General features: G+C 33.9%; 1 protein-coding gene across 1 annotated transcript in view; it reads left to right on the top strand.

Moving 5' to 3' along the window:
• The window catches only part of dip2ca (disco-interacting protein 2 homolog Ca), a 147453-nt gene that overhangs the window by 96616 nt on the left and 23648 nt on the right, over window positions 1–27189 (top strand). The window contains 17 exon segments of the mRNA XM_051097956.1: window positions 793–884; window positions 3067–3177; window positions 6217–6340; window positions 8091–8200; window positions 10058–10160; window positions 10302–10366; window positions 10455–10548; window positions 10636–10755; window positions 13143–13257; window positions 16257–16396; window positions 16583–16719; window positions 17050–17258; window positions 19332–19446; window positions 19910–20111; window positions 20231–20340; window positions 24227–24307; window positions 25864–25987. Coding sequence (XP_050953913.1) covers window positions 793–884; window positions 3067–3177; window positions 6217–6340; window positions 8091–8200; window positions 10058–10160; window positions 10302–10366; window positions 10455–10548; window positions 10636–10755; window positions 13143–13257; window positions 16257–16396; window positions 16583–16719; window positions 17050–17258; window positions 19332–19446; window positions 19910–20111; window positions 20231–20340; window positions 24227–24307; window positions 25864–25987 — 2052 coding nt within the window.

Here is a 27189-nt window from a genome sequence, read left to right as displayed (position 1 = left end):
TGAACAGTAAGTGATGATAAAGACATTTATAATGTTATAAAAGATTTCTATTTCAGATAAATGCTGTTCCTCTGAACGTTCTATTCATCAAAGAAATCTGAAAAAATTTTACTTGGCTGTTTTCAAAATAATAATAATGATAAATGTTTTTTGAGCAGCAAATCAGAATATTAGAATGATTTCTGAAGGATCATTTGACACTGAAGACTGGAGTAATGATGCTAAAAAGTCAGCTTTGAAATCACAGGAATAAATTACATTTTAAAATATATTCGAATAGAAAACTGTTATTTTAAATAGTAAAAATATTTCAAAATTGTACTGTTTTTGCTGAACTTTGGATCAAATAAATGCAGGCTTGATGAGCAGAAGAGACTTCTTTAAAAAAAACTTACTGTTCAAAAACTTTTGACTGGTATTGCATCTGTTCTTTTAAATGTATTTTGGTTTTTGCAAAAAAAATATTAAGTAGCAAAACACTGATGATAATAATAAGATGTTTCTTGAGCACTAAATTAGCATATTAAAGTAATTGCTGCTATTCTACTTTACATAAATAAATGAAATTTTAAAATGCATTAAGCTATTTCACATTTGAATCATATTTTACATTATTTTTTATACTGTATGTTTAATTAAATTGATGCAGGCCAAAAAATCTTACTGACCCCGAACTTTTGGGATATTTGAATATTTGAATACACAAATGAGATTTGATAACTAAATGGCATTTTTTGTGAACTGATCCCATAAAGGACAGTCATTTACATGTATGTGCTTCCTTCTACACAGGTAAGCTTTGGTCTCGGAGCATCAAAGTAGCGTATAACATCCTCCACAAACTGGGCACCAAGCAGGAACCCATGGTCCGACCAGGAGACCGGGTGAGTGTGATAGAACTTCTTCCAGAACTTCCACCTCAGTAACGCACCTCGTTAAAGGAATGTTCGATACTAGTTAACCTCTACATGCTGTCAATTACCACTGAGAATAGTTCAGTCTTGTTCCTCAATTTTCAAGTGAACAAATGTAGTGTATAGAGTAATGCACTCTGAATGGAAGTCTATAAGGTAATGTTTAAGTGTTAAAATAAACATTTTTCGAAATTAAAGGAACAGTTCACCCACAAAAGAAAATTCTGTAATTAAAGGAGAAGGTCCCTTCCAGAACAAAAATTGACAGATAATATACTTACCCCATTGTCATCAAAGATGTTTCTTTCTTCAGTCGTAAAGAAATTATGCTTTTTGAGGAAAACATTTCAGGAATTTTCTCCATATAGTGGACTTCAAGGGTGGCCGTATGTTTGAACGTCCGAAATGCAGTTTCAACGCAGCTTAGAAGGGCTCTAAATGATCCCAGCCGAGGAATAAAGGTCTGTCATTTTCTAAAAAAAATCTTGTCTAGCTCTGCGATGCTCATGCATACTCTGTGTATTACGGGTTAATACAGGTAGGGTAGGTCGAAAAATTCCTTTTTTCCTAACTTCAGAACACAAATCAAGACATTTTTGATTAAATCCGAGAGCTTTCTGACAGCAACACAACTACCACATTGAAGGCCCAGAAAGGTAGTAAGGACATCAATAAAATAGTAAAATCAATAAAATGTGACATTAGTGGTTCAACTGTTATTTTATGAAGCTATGAGATACTTTTTGTGTGCAAAGAAAACAAAAAAAAAAAAAACGTTATTTAACAATTTTATCTCTACTTTGTCTACTTTGCAGAATTTTCATTTTTGGGTGAAATGTCACTTCATCTAGTTGAATTTTAAAATTAACTAAATACTGTACAGTGTTAAGAAGATATATAATATAATATATATATATAATATAATATAATATAATATAATATAAAATGTAACTTTTGCATCTGCAAGTGTTTGCATTTTTTTATTATGTAAAATATCTCTCACTGCTGAAAGGATAATTTAGATATTTTCACAACTTAGAGCGATAGTCTACCCAAAAACGAAAATTCTGTCATTATTTATTCAATATTGTAAGAATTCTGGTAAGTATACATTTTCAGTTCCCACTGACTTCCATTGTTTGAACAAAAAATATACTGGTCAGTTGGAACCAAAACTGGTTGGTTAAAGGGGACATTGGATCCCCATTTTCTACAAGTTGGAATGATTCTTTAGGGTCTTCATGAAATGTCTGCAACATACTTTGGTTAAAATTCCTCAATGGTTGTGTAAAACAACAGCCATGTTACCTTGTCAAGAACAGCTGCGTTCACAGCAAGCCTTTTCAGTGCGTGTCTCTTTAAATGATAATGAGCTACTGCTCACCCCGCCCCTCTTTTGTTTTTTGGGTATTTGATGGGGCGATACCATCAAAAACAAAACTAATCCACTGTGTCTTCAGTGGATCTGATGTCGGGAGAAAATAAAGACTTTTATGTTCACTTTTACATCCAACTACAAAACACCTGCGTTGCTTACGAGAAAGAAATTGGGCGTGGCCGTGGGTGGAGCCTGAGCAGTATGACATCATACTGCTCAGAAATTCAAAACGGCTTGATAATTGAGACTGCTTAGGTTTTGTGGGATTAAAAAAAAAGAGTCAGTGGATTCTTATCATTGTAGGGTGGTTGTGTTCACACTCTGCTAAAGCACATTTAAATGCAAACACCATGTAAAAGTGAATTTTGCATCCAATGTCTCCTTTAAGAAATGCATACAGATTTGGGATGACATGAGTGTGAGTCAATAATGACAAAATTTTTTGGTGTGCTATCCCTTTAATAACCTTTTTTGTACAGAAAAATTAAAGCGTGTCCACAAAATGCTTCGCCGCTTCCATGCAGTATATGCAATTTTAGTCGGTTTTTACATTCTGAGGGACAAGTCAAAATGATTATCTGTGGTAATCGCTAGCATAGCATGCTGCAGATGCTGAACATAGAGCATAACTTGTTTTGAGCCCAGAACATTCCTTTAATGACAGAGTGGCGTTTCCTGCCGCATGCCTCGGGTTTTAAAGCATGTCCCTGTCGGATTAGCATACGCTCGTGTTTGAAGTCTGACACCTTTTTTCTCTTATCACTTCATGAGCAGGTGGCTCTTGTGTTCCCAAACAACGATCCCGCCGCCTTTATGGTCGCCTTCTACGGCTGCCTGCTGGCAGAGGTGGTGCCCGTACCCATCGAAGTGCCACTTACCCGAAAGGTGAGACTCTAAATATACCACCATGAATGACTGTCACGTTTTCAAGCCTTCATGTCTCGATTTTTGACACCATAGCAAGTTATAGCGCCTGCCCACAATCCTCCTTCCCAGCATGGACTCGCACTGTTGAGTGCCAACCTGACAGTCTTTACAGCGCAAAATATTAATATTTATTTATTATTCATGTTTAATGGTAAAGTGTTACAAAGGCCTTCTGGAAACTTGGCCTTGTAAATAATGCAGTGTCTCGCTCTCCGGTCCGCTGTCTATTTTTGAGATCCGTTATCTTTTCGGAATGTCAGGGTGAATGTATCAGCGTGGACCCCTCGAGGCTTAGGTATTGCCTCAGATATATATGTTGAATTTTAGTGGTCGAAGTAAAGGAGGAGAGCTGCTTTGGCAAGAGTCAGTCTGATCCCTCGTCTGTCCAAAAATTCCAGGAAAGGACCTGGAAACTGGCAGAACACTCTCTGGCTTCCTCTGCATGCAGTGCACTTCGGAAACCTATAAACTTCTGTCCAGGCCAAAAGCAGCTGTGTTTTTTTTTTTTTTTTCATTTTTGACTTATAGCACAGCATAAGTCTTACAGAAAAGTACTGTGCAAGAATCGTGGTGCAGTGATTATTACTTGAATTTGACTTTTTGAAATTTAAGGCCTGGAAAACCCTTGAGGTACCTGAAAAGTGCTTGAATTATTGTAAGACAGTGTATCTATGAAATAAATGTTTAATTTTTTTCAATAAGCACATATCTTTTTGTGCAAAAATTACGCAATTACTTTTTTTTGCTTATTTCAGTTAATGTCATAAAACTAGCAAGCTAAGCCAGTAGTTGTACTTACAATTTGCTGGTTAAACGATAAAACGCTTTCACTGAAGATATTAAAAAGAGGAACAGATGAACCAAATCAATTGAGTCATTTACGCTGGAGCCACTTCGATTGATTCAAACTTGTGAATTCGATTGGGTTTGTGAGTCATTTCACGAAGTGAATGATTCAGATCTATTGATTTGCGATTTGAAGTCCCAATCTAAATCAAATGATTAGCAATACACAAAGTGCCGATCTAAATCAAATGATTCGCGATATGCAGTTTGAAGTCCTGATGGTTCGCGAATCATTATTCTGATTGGGACTTCGGAGCGTGGATCGTGAACCATTTAGTTTAGACCGGAACTTTGAAACGTGAATCATTTGATTAAGATCAGGACTTCAGATTGTATATCGTGAATCATTTGATTCAGTCTAGGACTTCAGAGCGGGTTCGCGAAGCATTTGACTTAGATCGGAATGGGTTTGTGAGTCATTTCACGAAGTGAACGATTCAACATTAATGATTTGCGATTTGAAGTCCCAATCTAAATCAGATGATTCGCGATACGCGGTTTGAAGTCCTGATGGTTCGCAAATAATTATTCATTTGGACTTCGGAGCGTGGATTGTGAATGATTTAATTTAGAGCGGAACTTCGGAGTGCAAATCATTTGATTCAGATCGGGACTTCAAATCGTATATCGTGAATCATTTGATTTAGATTGTGACTTCAGAGTGGATTCGAGAATCATTTGACTGGCATGATCGGAATGGGTTTGTAAGTCATTTCGTGAAGTGAATGATTCAATTTAAATGATTTACAATTTGAAGTCCCAATCTAAATCAAATGATTAGTGATATGCAAAGTTACTATCTCAGTCAAATGATTTGCAATATGCGATTTGAAGTCACGATGGTTCACAAATCATTATTCAGATTGGGACTTTGGAGCGTGGATAATGAATCATTTAATTTAGAGTGGAACTTCGGAGCGTGAATCATTTGATTCAGAACTGGACTTTAAATCGTATATTGCCAATCATTTGATTTAGATTGGGAATAATTTGACTTAGTTCAGAATGGGTTTGTGAGTCATTTCGAGTTATTTTAGTTCAGAAGTAGATCTGTTTATCTTTTTTAGAATTTGAAAGAGAAGACGTTTGATAAATGAGATCTCAGATTGAAGTCTTTGAAAATCAAAAAGGTAGTGCTTGAAAGGTCCTTGAAAGTTCTTGAATTTCATTTTACGGAATCTGTACGAACCCTGGTTATAATACTTGTACTTAGATGTAGATTCACATACATACAGTCACTTACATTACATTCAGACTGTGCATTTTATAATTTCAATATAACAAAATACAACATTAAAAAGTGTATAAATCACTTGTTTTTCTAAAAAAAACCCTTGTCCAATAGTGACACACCAGCAGGTAAAGTTGCAATGGGAGTCCACATCTCTCTCGCCTCCCCTGAGCCCACTGAATTTTAACAGACACCCTAAAGCGTCTGGTGAGTTTGGTGGGGGGTAACTGAGAATGAATGGGGGAACGTCACCTGAGAGGAGGCAGTGCCTCTATTGTGAAATGATTGAATATGACTGGTTATTATCAGCTGTGATTGGTTCATGCGAAAAATCCCACCTCTTGTGTTCGTGCACATTCTGCGTTCACAAATCTGTCTGAATGAACAATATAATGATGTTAATGGGAAGACTAATTTACAGAAGGTGACAGCTCACACAAAACTACTCTGTAAAGTCAAAAGAAGACTTGAAAACATGATCTGTGAGAGTTTTTAGCAAGTAATCAGCTTGGTTTTGGGATTTACCATGGTTTTTGAACTTTCAGTACCATAGTATATTTTTAAAAGCCATAGTATTAAGTATCTAATACTATAAATGTACCATGGTAACGCCACAGTACTTTTTGTAAGGTCATGTTTAAAAACCATGGTGCATTTTGTTGCAAGGTATTTTTTGGTATATATTTTACTATGTAAAAAGGCACCATGGACATTTGTCAAATGGAGGTGATTTTAAAACTCCTCCATCAAAGATAAAAGAGATATTCAACCACACCGCAGTATTACGGGTAAACATCATTTCTCAGTGTGCTGCCTGTAATAAGTAGGCCGTCACCTCCCCTGCAGTGTATTTTGCTGCTGTACTGATGATGGATGTTAGCTGGTCTTAGCCTATTTCTGTGTGTGTGTGTGTGTTTTAGGATGCAGGAAGTCAACAGATCGGCTTTCTCCTGGGCAGTTGTGGGGTTACTGTAGCTCTGACCAGTGACGCCTGCCACAAAGGCCTTCCGAAAGGACCCACTGGCGAAATACCACAGTTCAAAGGTCAGTCTGTTCATCTACAACCTTATATAAGTGATGTAGAGTGTCACACAGGCAAACTTGTGATTTTTTTTTTTTTAGAATAAAGCATAAGAACCGCCCACTTACAGTTGAGGTCAAAAGTTTACATCCCCCTTTCAGGATCTGCAAAATGTTAATTATTTTACCAAAATAAGAGGGATCATAAAAAATGCATGTTATTTTTTTATTTAGTACCGACCTGAATACGATTTTTCACATGAGATAAGTTTACATATAGTCCACAAGAGAAAATAATAGCTGAATTTATAAAAAATGACCCAGTTCAAAAGTTTACATCCCCTTGATTCTTAATACTGTGTTGTGTTTTTTTTGTTTAGTGATAGTTATTTGTGAGCACCTTGTTTGTCCTGAACAGTTAAACTGCCCACTGTTCTTCAGAAAAAATCCTTCAGGTCCCACAAATTCTTTGGTTTTCCAGCATTTTTTGTATTTGAACCCTTTCCAGCAATGACTGTATGATTTTAAGATTCATCTTTTCACACTGAGGACAACTGAGAGACTCATATGCAACGATTACAGAAGGTTCAAACGCTCACTGATGCTCCAGAAGGAAGCACAATGCATTAAGCCAGGGGGTGAAAACTTTTGGAATTCGACGATCAGGGTGAATGTAACTTATTTTGACTTCTGGGAAACATGTAAGTATCTTCTGTAGCCTCTGAAGGCCAGTACTAAATGAAGAAAATATGATATTCAGGCAAAATAAGAAAAATGTACACATCTTCATTCTGTTTAAAAGTTTTCACCACCCGGCTCTTAATGCATCATGTTTCCTTTTGAAGCATCAGTGAGCATTTGAACCTTCTGTAATAGTTGCATATGAGTCCTTGGTTATCCTCAGTGTGAAAAGATGGATCTCAAAATCATACAGTCATTGTCGTAAATTATACAAATACACAAAAATGCTGGGAAATCAAAGAATTTGTGGGACCTGAAGGATTTTTCTGAAGAGCAAAGGGCACTTTTGACGTCAAATGTAGACAGGAATCTGATTGACATGTAAACATCCAATCACAGTTTGTATTGTTGTAACATTTCGTTTAGCAGCCAATCAGATTAGAGTCTGTGTACACTAACGTTTATTTTTTTTTTTCATAAATCCTGTGTTTTTACTTTCTATTCACCAAGGAATCATTTCTTTCCACAAAAATATTAAGCAGCACAACTGTTTTCAACACTGATAATAATAAGAAATGTTTGTTGATTACTAAGAAGACTTGGAGTAATGAAGTTGAAAATTCAACTTTGCCATCACAGGAATAAATTGTATTTTAAAATATACTAAAATAGTGAGAGTCTGTGTGGGGCGGCAAGCAAAAATCAAGAGCATGATGGGCTGTATTACGCATGTGATGTTATCTAAGCCAGACTGCTAGCAGTCAGCGTTTTTTGCCCCGTCTGGGCCACAGTAAGATGAGAGAGGGTATAAATAGAAAATGTAGAGGTAATGAGTCTGATATTGTTGTAATGATTAAGAAGTCCCGAGAGGATAGTCATTTACCCCAAGATGGAGAAAAGACAGATTTACTCCTACCCGACGCACATAGTCATTTAGCCAGTCACCCTAATCACTCACTATCGTTCTTTTGAACGATAATCACTACTAATAATGATAATGATAGTCATGGTTGAATCATCAAGCTGCGTGAATATTAATAGAGTGGTATGAATATTCATGTTTTCTCTCTGTTTGGTCCCACCAACTCATCAGGATGGCCAAAGCTGCTATGGTTCGTCACGGAATCCAAACACCTGTCCAAGCCGCCACGTGATTGGTTCCCTCACATCAAAGATGCAAACAACGACACCGCCTACATAGAGGTGAGCTATGACCGTTATGGAAATATCAGTTTATTCAAATCATTTTACTGGCCGTACATACACTGGAAGCCAGCAGTCTGGGATTGTTTTTCCATACGTTGCACTCCACTGGCCACTTTAATTGTTTTGTGATATCTGATTGGTAGATATTCTATGTCTCGAGCCCCAGAAATCAATATTTCCTATCAGCATGCCTAGCACAGCTGCTTCCATTAGAGTCACTGGATAATGGATGATAAATGATTAATGTTTGTTTAATTGTGAATCGGGACTCTTGTAGGAGATGCTGGTTGATGGATTGGGGCTGGTCTCATGTTATTGAACCAGTTTTGAGTGAGCAGTCTCAGTGTTCCTCAGCATATCCCAGAAATCTGAGAGTCTGTGCAAAGTGGCCGGGTGTCAGATGTCCAGTGTTGAGCCCATGTTTGCTTTCCGTTTCTACTGCACGCCTTTTCTGTACAGTATGAAGAACATGTTCAAAAATATATCACAACTAAAAGCTAATTATATTTTATGTAAAGAAAATAAAGCCTTTTTAAGAAGTTTTATGTCATATTAAGCCTTTTGCCATTGCTGACATTTATCTTCGTGACATAAAGTTTCCTCTAAATTGCCAGTAAAAGCATGAAACAAGTATTAATATTAAAAGTAAAAAGAAATGTTATTTAATAAAAAAAACATTTACCCCAATTACCATTACTGGAAAGCAAAAAAGCTCATTTTTTATTGGCAATATGAAAAATAAAAAAGAATACTAAAAGTAAAAACAAAAAAAATAATTTGATAAAACACATTTCATCCGATTTTCATTTTTGTAAAGCAATATACAGCAGTACAATGAATTTAAATAATGTTATATATATATAGTTGTTTACTTATTTTTTATTTTTATTTTATATATTATAAATTAAATAAAAAAAGTGTTACATTATTTAAATTTATATTTGTTGTACTCCCACTAATTCATTCTGATTTTACTTGCAGTAAACGTAAATATATATTAATATTAAAAGTAGAAAAAATTATAAAACACGCTTCCCTCGATTATTGTTTTTTGTAAAGCAAAAAAGCTATTTTTTTAAAATGTGAAATATGTAATATAATATATAATATAATATAGTAATATATTAGAATAATGATCTAATAAGAATAAAAACATTGAAATGTTAAAAAAGTGAAGAATACAAGTTTTTTATATAATCTTTGTTATATATTGAATATATATAATTATTATTATTATTATTATTATCAGTGAAAAAGTTAATTTATATTACATTATTTAAATTAATTTGAATTAAAGTATTTATTTATAGATTTTATATTGGTAATATGAAAAATAAACGATAAAATAGATTTACAATTATTGTTTTAAAAGTGAATTATAATTTTTGTAAATCCAAAAAGGCTATTTTTATTATTTATTTTTGGGAAAATATTTGTTATACACCCTCTAATTCAAGCTGATTTTATATTGCTAAAAGCACATTTCCCCCGATTATCATTTTTGTAAATTGAAAAGCTATTTTTTAATTATTTAATTTAATATATATATATATATATATAGAATGATGAAAAAAATCCTGATTTAAAAAGTTAAATGTCTGGAGGCATTATGGTAATTAAAATGGTTGGGAAAATGTCAAAATAAGCCTTACTACTTTATGCAAAATATTATTTGTTATTTTATTGTTTTATTTTAAGTTTAAATATGACCTTGACATCGGCAGTAACGTTGACATGCATCCTTACAGTAGTCCGTTAACGGCCAAGCAAACTGTGTTTGTTCAGGGTTTTGATACGTTAATATTTGTGTTAATGATTGATGTTTATGACGCTCTTGTGTTTATTGATTTACAGTATAAAACCTGTAAAGATGGGAGTGTTTTGGGTGTGACGGTGACAAGGATCGCACTTCTTACACACTGTCAGGCCCTAACGCAGTCTTGTGGATACACAGAGGGTGAGTCCAACACACACACAAACAAACACACACACGCACACACACACACCCCGCATTATATCTCTAGGTCAGTCCATTGTCCTTAATTCTCCCTTCTCAGACAATCATGCAATAAATCTGTCTGCTCTCTTTGTCTTTCAGCTGAAATCATAGTGAATGTATTGGATTTTAAAAAGGATGTGGGTTTGTGGCACGGCATACTAACTGTAAGTCATGCTTTGGAAAAACAAATATGTAAACATAAGAGCATGTTCTATATTCAGGGTGTTAATATGTCACTTCCTGTTTCCCCAGAGTGTCATGAACATGATGCATGTAATCAGCATCCCGTACTCCCTAATGAAGGTCAACCCTCTGTCCTGGATACAGAAAGTGTGTCAATACAAAGGTATGTCAGTCAGTGATCACACTAAATCTGTTTTTGTCCAATAAGTCAGTTCTTGTGATATTTATAATTTTGTGTGTTTGTGTGTAGGTAAAGTAGCTTGTGTCAAGTCCAGAGATATGCACTGGGCTCTGGTCGCTCACCGAGATCAGAGAGACATCAACCTGAGCTCCCTGCGCATGCTGGTGGTGGCCGACGGATCCAACCCATGTGAGTTTAGCTTGCATTTTAACTCTTTCCCTTTCTCCTTCCCCCTTTCTGTCACACGTGTGTCTTAAAATATTCTTCTCACAGGAAACACACTGAGGATTAAGCAGCTATTTACACAGCCTGCAACCTCGCAAACAAGCTAAAAGCATCATTCATAAGTGTGTAATATTAATGTATACACTCATATATGGCCTCGAGGATTGTAAGTCCCAAAAGAGATGAGTCAGGATAAATGATGCCCAGAAGCCATTTCCTTACGTATGCAGATACATAATACACAAATGGACACACTGAAGGACAAACCATTCCTTCTGCTGCGTATTTCATCCAAATGCCAGTGTAAATGCCAGGAAGATACAGTGAATGTATTTCTGATGGAACACATTCAGGAAGCAAAACTGTTTTTAGGGGTCGTATGAGGGGAAGCAGGATTTTTCTTGGTCTTTTCAGATGAAGAGATTGAAGTGCTATGTAGCTGAACATTTATAATGCAAGGATCTTGCTTTAGTCCAAGAATATTTGGGTGAATCTGACAAAAATTCATATTTCAATCCAAAAGAAAAAAATAAAAGATTTTAGAAGGAAAAAAATGTTTCAAAATATATGCAGTTTTTTTTGTTTGTTTTAAAAAAGCCTGTTTATTGACTGATAATATATTGTTTATCTGATGCTTAATGCCTATAGATGCAGATGCAGAGTAATTTGTATTTAAATAGTAAAATTAGTCAAATTAAATAAATAAATACAATTAAAGATAATTAAATAAATTAGTAAAATTAATGTCACAATGCAGCACATTTAATTATCATTAATAGGCTTTTTATAATGGATATAATAATTATAACTCCAATATATAATTTCAATTTTTATTAATTTATTAAATTTTTATAATGTAGTTTTAAAAAAGCCTATTTATGGACTAATAATATTTTGCTTATCTGATGCTTAGTGCTTATATGCTTGTAGATGTAGTGCATAATAAATAGAGATATAATAATTTAAATTTTAATTTATGGAAATCACAGTAGTATTAGTTGTACTGAATTTAGCATTGATTTTACATATTTTTTTATTTTTTTTTACTGTAGTGACAGTGAAATTTTAATTTCTTAAATGTATGTATTTATCACAATAATGATAGTTTTAGGAAAATTGTAGTAAAATTAATGTCACAATGCAGCACATTTAATTATAATTAACAGGCTTTTCTATAATTAATATAATATATAATTATCATTTTTATCATTTCCATTGCAATTTCAAATTGTATAATTTATTCAATTTTGTTTTGCTTATATGCTTATGGATGAAGTGCATAATAAATAGTGACATATATTCCGTAATTTCTATTCAAATGTATAGAAATCACAGTAGTATTAGTTGTAATTAATTTAACATTGATTTGAAATAGTAAAAAAAATTGATACGTAATAGCAATGACATTTTTTATTTCTTAAATTTATCACAGTAATGATAGTTTTAGAGAAATTTGTGTTTAATTATAGTAAAATTAATGTCACTATGCAGCACATTTAATTGTCATTAATAGGCTTTTTTATAATTAATATAATATAATAATTATATTTTATAATTTCCAATTAAATTAATCATAAATTGCAATTTCAATTTTTATAATTTATTCCATTTTTATAATGTAGTTTAAAAAAAAAGATTATTTATAAACTAATAATATTTTGTTTATCTGATGCTAATAGATGCATTATATAATTAATAATGATATAATACTATTTAAATAATTTCTATTTAAATGTATATAAATCACAGTAGTATTAATTGTACTGAATTTAGCATTCATTATAAATAAAAATAAATTTTCATTACTGTAATGACAATAAAATTATTTATTAAATTTATATATTTATCACAATACTGATAGCTTTAAAGAAGTCATAGAAAAATTACTGTCACAATGCAGCACAATTAATTTTCATAAATACGCTTCTTTATAATTAATATAATGTAATAATTATAATTGTATATAATTTCATTTAAATTTCAAATTTTCTTTCTTTTTTTTTTTAAGAGTGACATGTGACCCAGATTTATATATTCAAATGTATTCTGTAAATTGGTACATCATGATGGACTGAAGTGTGAACTATCACAATAGGAGTCTTTTACATATAGAAATCTGTTTAATTCTGAGAATAAGAGTGGTCTTCAGGAGAAAAAAAAATTAAAAATGCTACAAAACTATATAGTATGGCCTCTTTAAACTGCATTTTTAGTTAACTGTCGCTTTAAGAGCTGTGTTCCCTTTGCACCCTACAGTGTTTGAATATGTCTAAAGGTGAGAACTGTTTAAATGTCATATAAGACAGGTGTCACAGTATAGTACGTAATGTTCCCTCTCTCATTCTCTGCAGGGTCCATCTCTTCGTGTGACGCGTTCCTCAATGTCTTCCAGAGTAAAGGTCTGCGGCCAGAGGTCATCTGTCCATGTGCCAGCTCAGCTGAAGCCCTCACCGTGGCCATCAGGAGGTGGGAGGAGTGCTGACACATTGACCATTCACTCACCCTGTAACTTCAGCTCATATTCATGAACTCTCACTTTTCCTTTCAGAACATTTAGATCTTTGTCTCTCTTTTACGAGTTTCATAATCCCTAAAAAAAAATTGTGAAAAATGACAGAAATATGGATGGAAACCATTTTTCTGTTGGTCAGACAGACAGATTGAAGTTGATGGTTCATCGAGAGAGCTTTGCTGAAGTCTGTGTACGTCTTCCATGCAATTTTCCAAAACCATTTACAAGAAAATAATGTTTTTTTAGGCTGGCTCCATAATTACAGTCCTGAATAGTCCTGACATCTTTGCTTTGTGACCGAATCAAACTCGTGACACAACGCAGAGCATATGGTTTTCATTCCACAGGATTAACTCCATCGCTGGACGTTTTTACAGACCTTCTCTCTCTCTCACGACAAATTTGAGGATGAGAACAGCTTGTATGAATTTAAACAAAAAGTGAAATGAATTGAAAGCTAATAAAAGAGCCTGGTGTCATCGACGAAAACATCACTGTCTAGTGAAGTCAAGGGGAAAAGTTGATACAAAGACGACTGGTGATACGTAATTCCGCTGTTTCTGTCATCAAAAAAAGTTACGTCATTGTCATTTGTGGATTTGCCGTGCAAACTAATCGTAACCTCATTTTTCGCCCTTCACACACATTTGCTTTGGCCCATGTGGTTCACAGAATATTTCTCGCTCTGGTAATAATTTCCTTCCTCGTTATATCTCATTCTCATTTCAGCGTTAGATGGTCCAATATTTTCTGCACTTCTGCTCTGTTCCAAAAATTAATGAGCTTCCTACTTAGACAGCACTTTAAAGTACCAAACATTATGCCACCTTCTAAGATGCTAAATTTGTGGCAAAAAATATAAATATAAAAAATAAAATGGTCAGTCAAATGCTGTTGGAACTAACTGAGTTTCACATCAGTTTCTTGTAATCTTCCTTAAAAGTTAGATCCCTACATAGTGTGCAGAGAGCAAGGCTGCAAACTAGTTTTGGAAGGGAGCTATTATTTCCAGCATACTTCATCGGCACACCCTGTTTTATGTGTTTTGCTCAAATCAAGCCTCCTGTACCTTGCCAGACATCTCTGTTAGCTCCAGTCCGTGTCTTTTAGAGGTCATTACGTGTGGGCGGGGTTTAGTACTGTCCGTCAAACCTGGTTGAACCAGTCAGAGTCTTCATCAGAACTAGTTGGACCAATCAGCTTCTTCTTAAGGCATACTTTGCATTGGAGGCAATGTGAAGAAATTATATGGACATTAGAGGATGTTTGGTGTGGGTGGGGCTTAGTGCTGTCCATCAGATCTAGTTGAACCAATTAACAACTTCTTTATCAGAACTATTTGGAACAATCAGCTTCTATTTAGGGTTTATATTGCATTAGAATCAATTTGAGTACAGTAGGTGGACATTGGAGAACATTAGGTGTGGGCGGGGTTTAGCACTGTCCATCAGATCTGGTTGAACCAATCAGCGTCTTCATCAGAACTAATTGGACTAATCAGCTTCTTCTGCAGGCTGACATTGCATTAGAGTCAATGTGAGGAAATTATGTGGACATTCGAGGACATTCGGTGTGGGAGGGGCTTAATGCTGTCTATCAAATCTAGTTGAATGAATCAACAACAACTTTATCAGAGCTAGTTAGACCAATCAGCTTCTTCTTAAGGTTTACACTGCATTAGAGTCAATGTGAGGACATTAAATTGACATTAGAAGACATTAGGTGTGGGCAAGGCTTAGTGCTGTCCATCAGATCTAGTTGAACCAATCAGCTGCTTCTTTATCAGAACCACTTGGACCAATCAGCTTCTCCTTCAGGTTTACATTGCATTAAAGTCAATGGACGTTTGAGGACATTAGGTGTGAGCGGGGCTTAGTGCTGTCCATCAGATCTAGTTAAACAGATCGATTACTTCTTTATTAGAACTAGTTGAACCAGTCAACTTCTTCTTCAGGTTTGCACTACATTAGAATCAATGTGAGTACATTGTGTGGACATTAGAGGACATTAGGTGTGTGCGATGCTCAGTGCTGTGCATTAGAAATAGTTGGACCAATCATCTTCTTTTTAAATTTACATTGCGTTAGAGGCAATGTGAGGACATTATGTGGACAGTAGAGGACATTATGTGTGGGCAGGACTTAGTGCTATCCATCAGATCTAGTTGAACCAATCAACTACTTGTTCATCAGAATTAGTTGGACCAATCAGCTCATAATTTGAGTTTGTATTGCATTACAGTCAATGCGAAGACATTATGTAGACATTAGAGGACATTTGGTGTGAGCCAGGCTATGTGCCATCCATCAGATCTAGTTAAACTAAAAAAACACATTCTTCATCAAAACTAGTTGGACCAATCAGACATTGGAGGACTTTAGGTTTGGATGTGGATTTGAGCTGAACCAATCAGCTTCTTCTTTATAAGAACTAGTTGGACCAATTAACAACAACTTCAGATCTACATTGTATTAGAGTCAATGTGAGGACATTTTGTGGACATTAGGTGCAGGTGGGGCTTAGTGCTGTCCATCAAATCTAGTTGAACCAAACAACACCTCCTTCATCAGAACTAGTTGGACCAATCAGCTCCTTCTTCAGGTTTACATTGCATTAGAGTAAATGTGAGAACATTATGTGGACATTAGAGGAAATTAGGTATGGGCAGGGCTTAGTGCTGTCCATCAGATCTATTTTAACCAATCAGTTTCTTCTTTATTAGAACTAGTTGGACCTATCAGCTTCTAATTCAGGTTTAAATTTGCATTAGTGTCAATATGAGGACATTATGTGGACATTAAAAGACATTAGTTGTAGGCGGGGCTAAGTGCTCTCCATAATCAGCAACTTCTTTATCAGAACTATTTGGACCAATCAGCTTCTTCAGGGTTTACATTGCATTAGAGTCACTTCCATATATTGCTCTGATCTGGTATTTCAATTCTCAATTTAGGCCTACTGATGACAGTAACCAGCCGCCGGGCCGAGGAGTGCTGTCTATGCAGGGTCTGAGCCACGGTGTCATCAGAGTGGACTCAGAAGAGCGTCTCTCCGTACTCACCGTACAGGATGTTGGCACTGTGATGCCAGGAGGTACACATATGTACATGCACGAATGGTTCTGAGAACGTCTAAAATGTGGCTTTGTAAATATAGTTGTACATTTAATGTTAATGCCATCAAAGGACAGCATTGTGTAATGCGTACACCTCTCTCTGCATGCTGTATTTACTGCTTCATAAAGTGCGTAATGTGTTTATTGATGTTGTGTATGTGCAGCTCTGATGTGTGTGGTCAAACCAGAGGGAGTTCCTCAGCTGTGCCGAACAGATGAGATCGGAGAGCTGTGTGTGTGTTCCATCGCCACGGGAATGTCATATTATGGGCTCTCGGGCATGACAAAAAACACCTTTGAGGTTTGTGTCCTATCAGAGAGATCGATTTGGCTGTAGTTAGGCGGATTCTCCTACCCAGAATCCCCAGACCTCTGCTCGAACAGATGCTAAAGTGCTCCGATCAAAGTCTTTTCCTTGGCTTGTTTGTTAAATTGCTCTGAAATAATGAAAAGGGCATTTTTTCAAGGCCAGTTCACACAGAGTCTGATATCTGATGCCTGTTTTCACCTAATGTAAAACAAATAAAATCGATGATTGTGAGGGTTAAGTTTAAGAAACGAATAAAAATTGTAATAGTATAGTTGTAATGTATAGTTTTATCCTAAGATTTGGCTTTTGTTTTGCTGTCAGGTTTTCCCCATGAGCAGTTCTGGGGCTCCTATCAGCGAGTACCCCTTTACTCGGACAGGGCTGTTGGGCTTCATAGGCCCGGGTGGGCTGGTGTTTGTCTCTGGAAAGATGGATGGGCTGATGGTGGTGAGCGGACGGAGACACAACGCTGATGATATTGTCGCAACAGCGCTGGCGGTGGAGCCCATGAAGTTTGTGTACAGGGGCAGGTGAGAACACAACAAAAACAAACAAACAAACATAGCGTATTTTTCTTCGTCATCAAAGAACGGGTGATATATATAGCACAAGAGCTTGCTTGGTGTGGACATGCAGAGTGCAAATTAAATGGATTCAGCACCTGCTGAGGCGGCAGGAGCGAGAGCATGTATCCTGTGTGTTGTTCTGTTTTAGTTGCTTCTGTGAAATTACCTCGGGTTTTGTTTATCAGTTTTTTTTTTTTTTTTTTTTTTAGAGCTTTTTAGGCGGGGTGGTAAACCAGAGGTGTTACAGTAATAATCTTAATATAGTGCTGCAGGGTTATTATCGTTGCCTAAATCTATGAAAACATTTTCATTACTTGAAATAAAAAGTAAACATTAACTGAAGTAAAATAAAATAAAATATAAAAACTTATTTCATTTCAGCTAGTTGGTAAGGCAACATTTCTTACTTTTGTTTAGTTTTAGTTTAAAATGACTAAATCTAAATAAACTACAACTTAATAAATATTATATAGACATTTTTTAAATTAAAGTGATAATAAAAGTTAAATTACTAAAACAAATATTAAAAAAGAAAATAGAAAAATAGAAATCAAATCCAAATTAATTGAAAATCTATAATAGTATATTAATGATAATACACTGTAGCACTATAACAATCAGTTCGTTTGAACAATTCTGCAAAATCACATCTTTAGTTATTTTATAAATTACTATTTATTAATCATTTTAATTAAAAATAAAAATGATAATAAAACAAAGTCTAAAACAATATTCAAACAGAAAATATAAAAATAAACAAATGAATTCAAAATATTTAAAAATCTAAAATAGTATATCAATGATAATAAAATAACACTGTAGCACTGTGAAGTTGTTTTTTTAACAAATCTGCCAAAAATCATTCAAATTATGCAGTTTGTAATTAACTTGATTATTATAATTTATTATAAGTCATTATTATGGATATTTTTATTAATTATTTATTATTAATCATTTAATTCTTATAATTCTAAATATTAATATAATTAATAATTAGTATTGTAATTATAATTAATTCTTATAAATTAAAATTAACAGTTTTTTATTCATATTAAATAAATGTTTAGTAGTTGTATACATTATTTTTATATTAATTATATATTTTTTTATTATAATTTATTATATTAATATTATAATTAACTGTTTTATTAATCATATTAATTAAATATTCTTAGCAATTTTATAAATTATTTATTACTAATCATTTTAATTATTATAATTCTAATTTTGTATTATTTTTATCTAATTATTGTTATAATCAATAATTAGTCATTTAACTGAATAAATGTAATTGCTAATAATTGTAATTTTATATTAATTACTCATTATTATATTATAATGATAATTATAACAATGAAATTATGTTCTGGTCACTAACTTGAGAAGTTTGTGGTTTGAGAAGCTTTAGGAGTGATGTTTTTTAAATTATAATTAATTATTATAATAAACAGTTTTTTTATTAATCATATTAAATATTTTTAGTAATTTTATAAATTATTTATTAATAATTCTCTTAATTATAATCAATAATAATTCATATAATCAATTTATTATTAACAATTTTCAGTATTTTTGTTAATCGTATATTTTTGGTCATTTTAATTTTTAGAAATTCTATTCATTTTATTACTTTATTATGTTATAATGATTACTATTACAGCATAATTATATCCTGATCACAAACATGAGCAGTTTGTGGTTTGTGATGTTTTAGGCATGATGTTTTTTTATTATAAATAATTATTATAATATTATAATTAACAGTTTTTAATTAATATCATATTAATCAAATATTATTAGTAATTTTATAAATGATTTATTATGAATCATTTTAATTGTTACAATTAAAAAATAATTATTATAATTAATAATGTAATTACTAATTATTAAAATTATTTAATTATTATTATTATTTAATTATTTATTATTATATTATAATTATTATTATAACAAAGAAATTATATGCTGGGCACTAAGAGATGTTTTATGGGTTGGTCTGGAGCTGAATTTTCAAACTCTGAATCTCTCCATCTTCAGGATAGCGGTATTTTCCGTGACGGTCCTGCATGACGAGAGAATTGTGGTCGTAGCCGAGCAGCGACCGGACTCCACAGAGGAGGACAGTTTCCAGTGGATGAGTCGTGTGCTGCAGGTATTTGTCCTCTTTATACCCACCCTCGCCGATCGATTCGGTCAGCGGCGACTCGCTATTCCGGTCCCGTCTGCTGGGAGTCACCTTAATCGCTGCATAACCCCAGTGCCCATCCAAACTGAATTAGAGATCACGCTACTGCTGACCTGCGTACTTTCTGTCAGCACTTTACGAGTCCTTACCGGCATGTAAAAATAACAAGACGCACTCAAGCACGCAGGCTGGCCTTCATTTCCACACACCCAGACGCTTCCATTCCCCTCTTTTGTTGTAGGTCATTAATCTTGCAAATATGGTATTTTTTCCTTCCACTTCCTGAATTCCCGTTCGGTAATTCGGTTCTCCCCGAGGCATCGGTAAAGGTCAGCGGCTGCATCAGATCTCAGCTGGCAGCCTCTTCTGGGCTCCTTGCGAACTCTATTTTTAAACCTCACCTGACAATCCGATCTGTCTTTTTCTACAGGCGATAGACAGCATCCACAACGTCGGGGTGTTTTGCTTGGCTCTGGTGCCCGCCAACACCCTTCCCAAGACTCCTCTGGGAGGGATCCACCTGTCGGAGACCAAGCAGCTGTTTTTGGAAGGCTCCCTGCATCCCTGTAACGTCCTAATGTGCCCTCACACCTGCGTCACCAACCTGCCCAAACCCAGACAGAAACAGCCAGGTCTGTCTGCGGCAAGGTCACCTCGAATGTCGTACAGAGTTAGAACTGTCAGAAATGCTGTGTGTGTGTTGTCGTCTGTTTGTTTGTTTGTGATGAGCTTCCTCTGCTCGCTTTTGCAGAGATCGGACCTGCCTCTGTGATGGTGGGAAACCTGGTCTCAGGGAAGAGGATCGCTCAGGCCAGCGGCAGAGATCTGGGCCAGATCGAAGACAATGATCAGGCAAGAAAGGTGTGTGTGTGGTAACATGGGGCCTCGATTTTCATCCATCATTCATTTTCCCTTCCCTCATTCATTCCTCAGCTCCAGCAAACGGAGTCCCGTCCAGCCAAGAATAGACACAGAAATAACCACATATTTGTCCGTAAAACCAGTGTGACAATTGCTCTCAGAGGAGATGTAGCACCCGGGTCCAAAACTAAGAAAAAAATGCTTGTGAATGACAATATTTACAAGGTTAAGAAACTATTTTGCATTAAAAAAACAACTTTATATATATAGTCTTTAGTTTTATGTTGCATTTTTATTTGAAGTTTTATATATCGATATTATACATTACATTATACATTATTTTGTATGACAGTGGAATTCAAATGTTAATTTTTTGTTTTTTTTACAAACTTTTAGTCTTTTATATCACACACATATATAAATATAAATATAAATCTACATATATATATATATATATTTTTTTTTGTTGTTTGTTTGTTTTTTTCAAATTTTTTTTAACTATTATTCATTTTTAAAAATAAATATATAGTTTATAGAAGAATAATTAAAAACATATACACATATATATTTAAAATTATACTGCATTTTTATTAGAACTCATTATTTTATATATTAACATTGTACAAGTTAAGAAACTTTTTAATATGTAGTTTTATTGTAGTTTTATTTATATTTATTGTATGTATGTATGTATTTATTTATTTATATCTTTCTATCTGTCTATTATCTATACCTAATATTCTTTTAGTTTAGTTATATATTATATATTACATTAGGAATATATATATAAAATATATATATATATATGTATATGTGTGTGTGTGTATATGTGTATATATTTAATTTATATAATTTATATACATACATGACTCTGGAATTCAATGTTTTATTTTTTACAGACATTTTTTTTCTAAAATATATCTAATAAAGAGCAATAAAAATACAAACAATACATATATATAAATATTCTAAAAGTTAAGAAACTATATTTTGAATTTTTAAAAATAAAAATCTCTATCTGTCTACATTTATATATCTAATATTCCTTAAAGTTATGTTGTATTTTTATTTGGAGTTTTATATATTTATATTATACATTTTTAATTTTATATACATACATGACATGATCTGTCTGTCTGTCTGTAATATTCTTTAAAATTATGTTGCATTTTTATTTTTATTTTATTTATGTTTTATGTATTTATTTTATACATTAGTATTTCTATTTTTTATTTTTGTGGAATTTGTTTATTAATTTTTTTTACAAACTTTCATTTTTTTCTAGTCAAAAAGTATATCTAAAAAAAGTTAAAAAAATGCAAACATATTTTTTATATGTATAAACACATTGCATACATAAATACATACATCTTATTTATTTTAAATACTTTAAAAAAGAGACTGGAATTTTCTTGCGTATTGTTATTATTATTTGTTTTTTAAATAGTTGTTTTTTCACTCTAGTCTTTTCTCAGCACAAAATATGAGATGATTCATTCTCCTGCACCTGTCATAAAAGTGTGTAGACAGATTGTGATTTTCTTCCCTGTGTTTTCATTTTGGTGGCTTAACGTTAGGAATGTTCCGCATGTACTGCCACATGGACAACTTCAGGCCTCTTAATTAAACCTCCGATAGTACATTTTCCAAGTTACTTGACGAAGGCTGAGTCACAACAGATGTTTTTTCTTTAGTAGCTGGTGTGGATTTGAATCGCTTGTGTCACATCAGCAAGAGTCAAATAATCAATCTCACAATTCAACTTCAACATGTTGCAGTCCCCTATAAAGTTACCAGCCAACTTATTACACACATTTGGCACCCGCCAAGCGTTCGTTTTGGACCCTGTGTGGCACGCACTAATTGCCCCAACTGGATTTGCGGTAGATGAACTGACCCCTGACGGTTTGTCAGACCACTTGCTCTCAGCCAGGGTCGTTTCATACCCGACCCCTACAGAGAGCGTTCTGGAAAGCTGTTAAAACATTACATCACCAAACTAGAACTTGCCAAAGTGTTCCTTTTTGCCCACTTGAAAGTTAGGATTTTAGAAGCTGATTTGTGGAAAATGCAAAGCACTCCATTAGAATACAGTTGAGGTCAAAAGTTTACATCCCCCTTTCAGAATTTGCAAAATGTTAATCATTTTATCAAAATAAGAGGGATCATATAAAATGCATGTTATTTTTTATTTAGTACTGAACTGAATAAGAGTACTGACCTTTCCAACAATGGCTGTATGATTTTGAGATCCATCTTTTCACACTGAGAACAACTGAGGGACTCATATGCAACTAATACAAAAGGTTCAAACACTCACTGATGCTCTAGAAGGAAAACCATGCATTAAGAGATGGGGGGTGAAAACTTTTGAACCAAATGGAGATGTGTAAATTTTTTCTTATTTTGACTAAACATCATACTTTTTTCATTAAGCACTGCCCTTCGGAGGCTACAGAAGATACCTGCATGTTCCCCAGAAGATAAAATGAGTTAAATTTACACTGATCTTCAAATTCAAAAGTTTTCACCCCCCGCTCTTAATGCATTGTTTTTCCTTCTGGAGCATCAGTAAGTGTTCGAACCTTCTGTAATAGTTGCATAAGAGTCTCTCAGTTGTTCTCAGTGTGAAAAGATGGATCTCAAAATCATACAGTCATTGTTGGAAAGCGTTCAAATGCACAAAAATGCTGAAAAACCAAAGAATTTGTGGGACCTGAACCTGGGATTTTTCTGCAGAACAGCAGGAAGTTTAACTGTTCAGGACAAACAATGGACTCATGAACAACTATTACTAAACAAAAAAAATATTATTTTCTCTCGTGGACTGTATGTAAACATCTTATATGTGAAATACCTTATTCAGGTCAGTATGAAATAAACAACAACATGCATTTTGGTAAAATAATTACCATTTTGCAGATTCTGAGAAGGGGATGTAAACTTTTGACTTCAAATGTAATTATTGCGTGCTGGGCTCTGTTTGGGAGGGCTGGTTTGGTTGTTTTTTGTGCTGTTGATGTCTTTGGTTTTGCTGTGCTGTCAGTCAACCACCTCAACGCAAATACAATCCATTACGCTGCCCTCTCAGGCTGAAAGATGGCGGCCATTATTCCGTCAGCATGTCTGCTGTGCACCACACCGTAACCTTAACACACACACACAGCTGTCGGCCACACACACAAACCACATATGCTCACAAACATGTGCACACACACTCACACATTGCCGCAACAGTTGTTGGCTGCTGCCTCTTGCATGCCTTCCTCATCCTCTCTCTTTCGCTCATTCCTTCACACCCTTCCAGCCCCGCATGGGTATGCGCTGTCTGACACCGACAAATGTTACCTCCGCCATCTGCGCCCGCTCAAAGAAACACAGGCGTACATGACTATTTTCCATTTTTACACCCCCGAGCTTGTGTTGTTGTTTTTTCTGTTGCTTCCATCCATTCATGCCTATGAAAATCGGGCCCGTTGAGTGAATGGAAATAGTTTTATTTCATTCTTCTAAGCAATCCGATGTGAGAATAACTCTGGGAGACGAGGTAACACTTGACTGCATTCACTTTCAACTTTCAGATAACACTAGCGCTGCTTGCTAATGACTTTAACAGGTCTTGCTAATTGCAAAAAAAAAAAAGCATCCTGTGTTTAACAGTTACTCTTTAAATGTCATGTTGCTTTTATAATATTGCATTTGGGAGAACAATAGATTGACTCAGGCTTGTTTAACACCTACCTACACGTATGCAAACAATTAAAACAAACTGTGTATTAACATTTTCTGATTTTGATTAATGATATGGCACTTTGGGAATATTATGTATACTTAAATATCCCGGATTTTGTAATAATCATCTCGGACTTCCTTTTTCCACCCGTAGTTCCTCTTCCTGTCTGAGGTGTTGCAGTGGAGGGCCCAGACCACCCCAGATCATGTGCTCTTCACCCTCCTCAGCTCAAGGGTATGATATGTATTTTATATTTGGGGCCCGAGCACTGCAGTGCGAGGACCCTATTGGAATTGCTCAGTTTGTTATTATATGTATATTATTATTTTAAATATATTTTTCTTTTAAATAAATAAATAAATAAATAAAAAGAAATCTGCTCACAAAATCTGCATTTGTTTTAATTATTATTACAGTTTAAAATAACAAAAGTTTGGGGTCAGTAATTTATTTATTTATTTATATTTTATTTATTTATTTATTTTTTAAGAAATCTGCTCGAAATCTGCATTTATTTGAAATATTACAATTTAAAATTTTAAAAAACAAAAGTTTGGGGTCAATAATGTATTTATTTATTTAGAAATCTGCTTACCAAATTTACATTTATTTGATTAAAAATAAAGTGTAAACAATAATATAGTGAAATACTATTACAGATTAAATTAACAAAAGTTGGGGTCCGTAATTTATGTATTTATTTATTTTTAAAGAAATCTGCTCACCAAATCTGCATTTATTTTAAGAAAAATAAAGTGAAAACAATAATATTGTGAAATATTTTTACAGTTTAAAATAACAAAACTTTGGGGTCAGTAATTTATTTATTTATTTATTTATTTATTTATTTTTAAAGAAATCTCACCAAATTTGCATTTATTTGATGAGAAATAAAGTGAAAACAGTAACACTGTGAAATATTATTAGTTTAAAATAACAGAAGTTTGGGGTCAGTAATTTGTTTATTTATTTATTTGTTTGTTTATTTTTATTTTTTATTTTTTTAAGAAATCTGCTTACTAAATCTGCATTTATTTGATGAAAAATAAAGTGAAAACAGTAACACTATAAAATATTATTACAGTTCAAAAGAACAGAAGTTTGTGGTCAGTAATATATTTATTTATTTATTCATTTTTATTTATTGTATTTTAAACAAATCTGCTCCAGTCTTCGATGTCACATGGTCCTTCAGAAGTCATTCTGATATGCTGATTTGGTGCTCAGAAAACATTTTTTGTTATTGAAAGCAGTTGCACTTTTCACAGATTTTTGTGGAATTTGTATATATATGTTTTGTATTAAACGAAAAGAACTGCATAAAATAAAATATGTAAATATATCTATTTAATGGAAACATAAATATATTGCATTTAAAAATATATATATATATATGTATGTATATATATGTATGTATATGTATATACACATGTTTTTTTTATATATATATATAAGAAAACTGCTTTTAATTAAAGAATACCACTAGCATCCTGGGTTAAGACAAGTCAGCCAAACTTTAAACTTGTATTGTGGTCCTGTGCTTGGAAAAGTCTGCAAAGAAATGTCTTCGTTTCTGCACCGTTTCCCCCCCTCTAGGGAGCAGGAATTGGTTTCATAAATGATGTTGCCCTGGTTTTTCAAAGGATACGTTTTTTAATATACTAAATATGCGGCCATTTATCATCGCAGGCTATTTTGAACACCGCATGCCCTCCATAGAAAAGTTGTGATAACTCATCCTGAACTGAGAACTGAAAACCTGACATGTTTGTGTATGTGTGTGAACGTAGGGAACAGTTCTGAGCTCACTGACGTGTCTTCAGTTGCATAAGCGGGCGGAGAAGATAGCAGCCATGTTGATGGAGCGAGGCCACCTGCAGGACGGTGATCACGTTGCGCTGGTGTACCCACCTGGTACGACACCATCAGTTACAGATCTAAATCTGAGATCAGTCCCACTAATATTCATATAATTATACTCATTTAAACCAGGTGTCTCAAATGATGTGGCATCAGGTGAACAGTTTAGACAGTTGAGGTCAAAACTTTACATCCCCCTTTCAGAATCTGCAAAATGGTAATTATTTTAGCAAAATGAGAGGGATAATACAAAATGCATGTTATTGTTTATTTAGTACTGACCTGAATAAGATATTTCACATAAAAGATGTTTACAAAATGACCTTGTTCAACAGTTTACATGCACTTGATTCTTAATACTGTGTTGTTACCTGAATGATCCACAGCTGTTTTGTTTGTTTAGTGATAGTTGTTCATGAGTTTCTTGTTTGTCCTGAACAGTTAAACTGCCTGCTGTTCATCAGAAAAGTCCATCAGGTCACACAAATGTTTTGGTTTTTCAGCATTTGTGTATTTGAACCCTTACCAACAATGACTGTATGATTTTGAGATCCATCTTTTCACATTGAAAACAGCTGAGGGACTCATATGCAACTATTACAGAAGGTTCGAACACTTACTGATGCTCCAGAAAGAAAAATGATGCATTAAGAGCCGGGGGGTGAAAACTTTTGAACAGAATGAAGATGTGTACGTTTCCCTTATTTTGCCTAAATATCATATTTTTTCATTTAGTACTGCCCTTTGGAGTCCCAGAAGAAAAAATATGTTAAATTTACCCTGATCTTCAAATTCAAAAGTTTTCACCCCCTGGGTCTTAATGCATCATTTTTCTTTCTGGAGCATCAGTAAGCATTTGAACCTTCTGTAATTGTTGCATTTGAGTCCTTCAGTTGTCCTCAGTGTGAAAAGATGGATCTTTGTAGGACCTGAAGGACTTTTCTGAAGAACAGTGGGCAGTTTAACTGTTCAGGACAAATGAGGGACTCATGAACAACTATCACTAAACAAATAAACACAGCTGTGGATCATTCTGGTAACAACACAGTATTAAGAATTAAAAACAAGGTTTTGAACAGAGTCATTTTTATAAATTCAACTATTATTTTCTCTTGTGGACTATATGTAAACATCTTGTATGTGAAATATCTTCTTCAGGTCAGTATTAAATAAAAAAATAACTTTTTTTCATTTTGTATGATCCCCTCTTACTTTGATAAAATAATTAACATTTTGCATATTCTGAAATGGGGATG

The sequence above is a fragment of the Labeo rohita genome, chromosome 24 (assembly GCF_022985175.1).
Source record: "Labeo rohita strain BAU-BD-2019 chromosome 24, IGBB_LRoh.1.0, whole genome shotgun sequence".
Classification (NCBI taxonomy): domain Eukaryota; kingdom Metazoa; phylum Chordata; class Actinopteri; order Cypriniformes; family Cyprinidae; genus Labeo; species Labeo rohita.
The sequence above is the reverse complement of the archived record's forward strand: the minus strand, read 5'-3'. Positions and strand labels throughout refer to the sequence as shown.